The 7081-nt window shown below is 27.9% G+C and overlaps 1 protein-coding gene across 2 annotated transcripts; it reads right to left on the reverse strand.

The window, feature by feature from the left end:
- Positions 1-1749: 1749 nt before the first annotated feature.
- LOC107936796 (transcription factor MYB90-like) lies at positions 1750-6726 on the reverse strand. Of its 2 annotated transcripts, none has more exons than XM_041116521.1 (3): positions 6526-6726; positions 6319-6448; positions 1750-2452 (listed from the first exon to the last, which is right to left on the reverse strand). In XM_041116521.1, the coding sequence occupies exons 1-3, from the start codon at positions 6587-6589 to the stop codon at positions 1954-1956; spliced, it is 693 nt and encodes a 230-aa protein (XP_040972455.1). In that variant the 5' UTR covers positions 6590-6726; the 3' UTR covers positions 1750-1953.
- Positions 6727-7081: the final 355 nt, after the last annotated feature.

Here is a 7081-nt window from a genome sequence, read left to right on the forward strand (position 1 = left end):
TTGTTAAAGTTTCAACCAGGTCTATTGTCTATATCTTGGTCTAAGTGGATGATATTATTATTACTGAAAGCTCAATTGACCAAATAAATTGTTTTGTTCAGCAACTACATAACGAATTTTCTCTGAAGGATATGGGCGATCTCTATTTTTTTTAGGGATTGAAGTCAGTCGGTCATCCAATGGCAGCCTACACTTATGCTAGCGCAAATACATTCAAGACCTCTTGACAAGAGTTCTCTGGCTAGTAAAAAAAGTGTCCATACGCCAATGGTTAGTTCATTAACTTTGTCTAAAGATGAGGGTGATCGGCTTACTGATCCTACTGAATATAGAAGTCTTACTAGTGCTCTTCAATATGTGGTTTTAACTCGGCTGGATATTGCTTATGTTGTAAATCGTGTCTGTCAATTCATACATGCACCTACTACAGTTCATCTGATAGCATTACAACGTATCCTGAGGTATTTACGTGGTACTATTACGTATGGGCTAGTTTTTAGATGCTCCGATAGGCTATCTTCGGTTGGTTATGCTGATGCTAACTGGGGTCTTGATTTTGATGATCGTCGTTCTACTATGGGCTACTGTGTCTACTTTGGTCATACACCTGTCTCGTGGTGTTCTAAGAAACAACAAGTTGTTTCTCGATCCACGGTAGAAGCTGACTATCTAAGTTTAGCTACGGCTTCAAGTGATATTGCTTGGTTAGTTTCTCTGTTAATGGAATTACGAATCAGTTCTGCTGATCCACCTGCAGTTTGATTGATAACTCCAGTGCAATAGCTATTGCAGCTAATCCTGTTTGACACTCCAAATTCAAATATGTCAAACTTGACTTGTTTTTTGCCTGTGAAAAGGTGGCTAATGGATCCCTCATTGTCGGTGAAGTGCCAGCCTGCGACCAGGTTGCAGATATACTTACTAAACCTCTGTCTATCTCCTCTTTTGCTCGCTTTCGAAAGTTACTTCGGGTCCTACCCATTGAGGAAGCTGGGTGAATGTTAGAGTATAGAGACTGCTAGTATAAAGTTGTTAATTTGTTATTAGTCAGTTGCTTAAGTCTGGTATGCAGTTGGTTAGGAGCAGTTACTCTTATTCATGTATATAAGCATCAACAGAGTATTCATTCAAAGTAAGGAAAGATTAATAAGTATTTTCTTAGTAAAGTTCATGTGTTAGTAAACTATTCTTGTGAAATATCATAGTACCTAAAAGAGGTGGCCAAGGATGTTCCCAACGTCAAGCACACTAAGACTAGCATATTATTATGTCATAAAATGGAACACAAAGTAAAAGAAAATGACAAGATGGGGGAGAGGCTAAAGTGCTCCAAGCCTCTTACTTTCATCCTGTTGTTGTCTAAAACTGACAAAGCTGGTGGAAGAAAAAAGCTCAGAAAGCAAGGTGAAACTAGAAATTTTATTTGGGGGATTAGATAAAATTATAAAATTATGGAGAGGTCAAGGTTAAAAATTTGATATTAAAATGCTTAAATTATATTTTTTATTTTTATAAAATAATAGTTTTCCAAAATGCAATTTGTCATATTTTATTGGTATATGAGTGAGAATGAAACTTCGAGAGTTGGACTTAAATCATGTCTTATACAAATTAATTTATAATATATTATTCCAGACTATATAGATGTGAAAAGTTTTCAAATTACGTAACTAAATTTTTATGTCTATCTCGAATTTTATAATTGACAATAAATTAATCCAATTACAACTCAACAAACACATTAACTCATGTATAAACACATATTTCACATTGCACACATAAAACATTTTAAGTAATAAACACTAAAACTTTATGAAGTTGGTAGTCAACATATTTAAAAATTCTATTACTAATATATCTAATACAAATTATTTTTATTGTCACTTACTACTTATCACATCAAAAACAATGAACAACCATATATATACACACATACATACATAATATTTATGGCTATGGGTTAAACACATTCCACAGTTCCTCATCAAGAAAAAGCTCATCCATAGTATTGCCATAATTGTCTTCATTCATAATTTGGTCCAACACACTTTGATCAATATCATTGGCTGAACATTGTAGCTGATGGCCATCAACCTCCTTTTCATTCATCATCATATTTTCCCACCACATCATCTCATCATGGTCAAGGAAACAGTATCCATCGTGGTTGTCACTGCAATCAGCCAATACCACATTGTTGCTTGTTTCTACACGGTCGTTGTTATTGTTATTGTTGTTATTGTTGTATTCATCTAAATTTACAAGAAAACTACGCTTTGATAAGATCTGAGGCCGAGGCTTGATAACCTTAGTATTGGGTTTTAGTTTATGAGATTTCGGGTTCGAAGTTTTACTGGAAGTATCTATATTTTTTTTAAGCAAGTGGGTGTTCCAATAGTTTTTCACATCATTTGCTGTTCTTCCAGGTAGTCTACCAGCAATCAGTGACCATCTGCAATTGTTAAAAGTAATATTCAATTCAATCAAGTACTAACATTTCAAAAAATAAATTAAAATTTACATAAATTAAAATAAAAATATTAACTTCTTGTATTAAAAAAAAGGTAAATTATAGTAGAGGTCGCACAACTATGATTTTTTCGTCACCTAACTATTAGTAAATTTCTTTTTTAGTTACCCAACTATGAAAAGTTACAAAATGATCACTCAACTAATCAATTTTGTCTTTTTTGGTCACTAGCTGGCGAACATAAAAGTGAAAACACTAAAAATTCAAGATAATTGGGTAACCAAAAAAGAAAAAAAGAAACATAGTTGAGTGGCTTAATGTAATTTACCTTTACAAAACATATGCTCAAAAAAAATTTTAAAATCTTTACTAAAAATTGCTTGTAGTGGTTAAAGTTCTTATTTAACATATAATTTATATAAGTTCAAACTTTGTCATCCTCTTTCTACTATTGTAATGATTAAAAAAAAACACTCTTTACACACTACTTATGTTACCTTTTTGTATCTAAAATTCAAATTAATTGTTGGCTCAAAACTTACTTTTATATTTTTAAATTTATTTTTTAAGAGAAGTAAAAATAATATTTTATTTAGATAATTGCTCCCCTACTTTTATAATGTGTTAGTATGGTTCACTCACGTTTTGCCCTAGGTTAGTTATTTGCTTGTATCGAATTATAGAATAAAAGTTTGAAAATTAAATATACTCTAAGCAAAGTTTTTAGAACCAAAACGGTGGTCGGATTGATCAGACTATTGTTTTGTATGGTTCGATTAAATGAATCATTTAAAACATAAAAATAGAAATATTTTCTTTAAAAAAAGGGATCAATCAATTTTTTAGCTTAGTTCTCCTAGCCTATAACAATTTGTTTGTCAACCGGTTTGATGCCTCTCTCTAGACTAGTACCCCAATTGATTCAAATAACCATGACTCTAAGTCTCTACATTTCGTACATTTGGAATATAATCTTCCAACTTTTACTTTCAAGAATTTGATCTCTCAACTTTATGGATTTAAAAATCCGCTTTCAAATTATATATAACCGAGTAATATTTTAATTCAAAAGCTAATGATATTAACTATTTGAACTAATTAGTAAAATTATAAAAATATAGATACCAAATTATGTTAAAAATTAAAATGTAAGGATTAAATCTCAAATTTAAGCATATTACAAAGACCAAAATTAAAAAATAACAATTTTTTATAAAATGAAAAAGAAAAAGAAAAGGAGTTGGTGGGTGTGTGCCACGTGTTTTAAGGAGGAAGGTCCAAATTAATACAATTATAAAAATATAGAGACCAAGCTAGAAATTAAAGGACGGATTTAAGCATTATAAGGATCAAATTTAAAAATTAATCATTTTCCATAAAATGAAAAGTAAAAAGCTAGTGGGTGTGTGCCACGCGTCTGAAGGACCTTCTTTTAATATATAAGTATATAGATTTTATCGAAACTATATATTTCAATTATCTTATTAATAATTATTATTTTTCAAAAAATCATTAGTTAATTTATCATTTTATTATCCACATAAACATAATGAGTTTTGATAGAGTTAATTCACACAATATTTAGAGTTAAATTTAACCTTCAATATTTATATTGTTTATCAATTTGACCATTATTATCTTTTTTAGCTAAAATTTGTCATTATTATTATTTTTAGTTAAATTTGACTCTTAATCTTTAATAAAAAGTCAAATTTAACCATTAATATTTCAAAAAGAGTCAAAACGTTATTTTTTTTAATGAAAATACTAATTAAAAAATTAATTTTTTAGACAAGACAGCCAACATGGCAATCCACAAATACTTCATTTTTAAAAAAATTTATGAACTTTTTATAATTTTTAAAATTTAAATTTTTTTTTATTTTTGAGTATTTTTATAATTTTTTAAATTATTTATTGATGTGACATATAAAATATATAGAATCATATCAGCATGAAATACACATAAACTGCCATATAGGTTGTCATATCAACATCGTTAAAAAAATAATTTTTTTAGTCAGCATTTTCATTAAAAGAGTGTTTTGACTCTTTTTGAAAGGTTAATGATCAAATTTAACTAAAAAAATAAATTAACAAAAGATGTAAATATTGAGTGCTAAATTTATTATTATGTCTAATATTAAAGCTAAAATTGAATTAGTATCACAAGTAAATTGATATCAATTGAACTTATTGGAGAAAATGATAAAAGACAATTATCTGATAAAATATAATATATTAATAAAGTTATATGATTAATTTAGGTCAAATTATGATTTCATCCTTTATACTATATTTAAAGATTTAATCCTATAGCTTAAATTCTCATAATTTGAACTTTCTACTATTATCAATGTTAAGCCTTAGTTTAAATAGCTTAAATGTAAACGTGGAATGTTTTTTTTTTAGTATTTGAAACATAGGAATTTTGTATGTCATTCGGAAGGTGAAATTATGGTTATTAGAATAGGAACTTCATTTATAGAGAAATAAAATAAAATTTTAGCTCAATCTCATGAATTGAGTTTTTTTTAATATATATATTCTACATTTCTAACTAAAAAAAATTTTAATTGTGCTATCAACTAAGACACATGACTATTAATTTTAGCTTAACTATATAGTGATTTATAGCTTTATTATTACACAAGGAACTTTGTTACAAGTGAAGTGTTTTATTTTTCCTCTTTCTTTGCATGCACTTTCTGTAAAGGTGCAATTCAACCATATCATTATATTTAGAATTAGTACTGGACACTTGTTGAATTTGATTAGATTTAAAATAAATGTTATTTTGAATTGGATTAAGTATTAATTTAATTGATATTAATATTATTATCGAGAGGAATATTTTGATAGTTAAATTATTTTAAAAATTGTATAATCATAAATGAATATAATTATATTATATTTTAATTTAAAAATTCATAATTTAATTCAATTCTAAAATGTTTCTTCTTTTTTTTTCAGCTACATCATTGAAATAATTTACTTTAAAAGTCGCGGGTTGGAATGGATTTAAGAGACTTGAGAAGTTAAGTAGGGCTTGTGATACGAGGTAACAATATTATTACTTTACCATCTTTGGATTATTTATAAAATATTAAATTTAATTCATGAAATTATACGTAATATGGTAACTTTCTCATTTATAAATAAAAATTTAAACTTTTTTAAAAATAATTTATATAATTAACTACATCAAATGTTGCTAAATTATCGTTTATATTTTTAATGTTAGTTTGGATTTAACTAAGAGCAATTTACAAACAATTAAAATATGCTTTAAGTAGTCTAGTCTTTGTAAATTTAGAATTTAATCTCTTTAGGTTTATTTTTAGAATTTTAGTCTCTATATTTTTTAAATTTTAAAATTCAAATCTAATTGTTAACTCCACTTTAAAAATTTTCTATCAAATTTGCTATTATAATATTTTGAAATTAAAAAAATGCTCAGTTGATATATTTGACTTGCATTTTTTTTATAAACAGGGACACTAAAGTCCTTAAAATGAAAGTAAGGGGACTATATTTTAAATGTACGAAAAATTTATAAACTTAGAATATATTTTAACCTTTCAAAAACATTGGGATTAAATTATAAATTTTTATATAGATAATTGGAATTGATATGTTAGAAGATAAAAAGTAACATACCATTAAAATTCAAGAGATTAATTTTTTTTAACACATTAAATCTAAACAATAAATACGGTTGATATATATTTATTGTTTAATATATTATTTCAAATACCTTCCGCGTTATATTTGAGCTGATATTTTAACGTAATGACATGAATAACTGTAAGAATGGTTGAATAATTGGAATTAGAATATTGACTTACCTATTACCTAGGAGGTTATGGAGGCGAATAATGAGGTCAACTTCATCAGCAGCAAAATGTCCTCTCTTGATATTAGGCTTCAAATAATTTAGCCACCGTAGTCTACAGCTTTTCCGGCAACGATTCAAGCCTGCACTTTAAGTCTTTTAACCCCTTTTTTTTTTGGCTCATCATCACGAGAATTACAATATGTAAAAAAAAAAATACCCATTGTGTGTATGTGTGTGTTTACCAGCTCTAGCAGGCACTTGATGCCATTTCCCTTCACCATATTTCTCAATACATTTCTTAAGAAGGAGGTCTTCTTCTTCAGTCCATGCACCTTTTCTAACTCTTAAAGATGAGCCCTCCATATAGAAGCTGTTATAACTAGCTTGCTAGCTAGGTGTGTTTATAAAATGTCACTTTTTCTATAATATCATGTGTTGGCCAAACTCCGTTTATTTATAGCTTAGAATCTCATTGGGAGATAGAAAAGCCTTAATAACAATGGCGACGTGCATGGTTTCTTATCCGCAGAAAAGTTCCTCGTAAAAGAAAGTAAGTAGTGACGGCTCTGTTTTAAAAAGTATTGATTGCAGCTACCATTCCAACTATATAATTCCAAAACATTTCAACGTTGCCTATGTACAAATATGTGTATTATTCAATCTGACGTAGTAGCTTACATGTAAGGCAGAGGTTATAAGTTTTCTAGTTCCAGTTTTCACTTTGTGTGAATTATATGTAAGTTTACAATTTAGGTAAGTCCGAAATTTTTCTC

This window comes from Gossypium hirsutum, chromosome A07 (genome assembly GCF_007990345.1).
Source record: "Gossypium hirsutum isolate 1008001.06 chromosome A07, Gossypium_hirsutum_v2.1, whole genome shotgun sequence".
In the NCBI taxonomy this organism is placed as follows: Eukaryota; Viridiplantae; Streptophyta; class Magnoliopsida; order Malvales; family Malvaceae; genus Gossypium; species Gossypium hirsutum.

Coding starts and splice junctions, on each gene's coding strand:
- LOC107936796 (XM_041116521.1), bottom strand. CDS start 6,589: ATGGTGAAGGGAAATGGCATCAAGTGCCTGCTAGAGCTGGTAAACACA. Junction 6,449..6,525: donor CACACACATACACACAATGG/GTATTTTTTTTT, acceptor CTTAAAGTGCAG/GCTTGAATCGTTGCCGGAAA. Junction 2,453..6,318: donor CATAACCTCCTAGGTAATAG/GTAAGTCAATAT, acceptor TAACAATTGCAG/ATGGTCACTGATTGCTGGTA.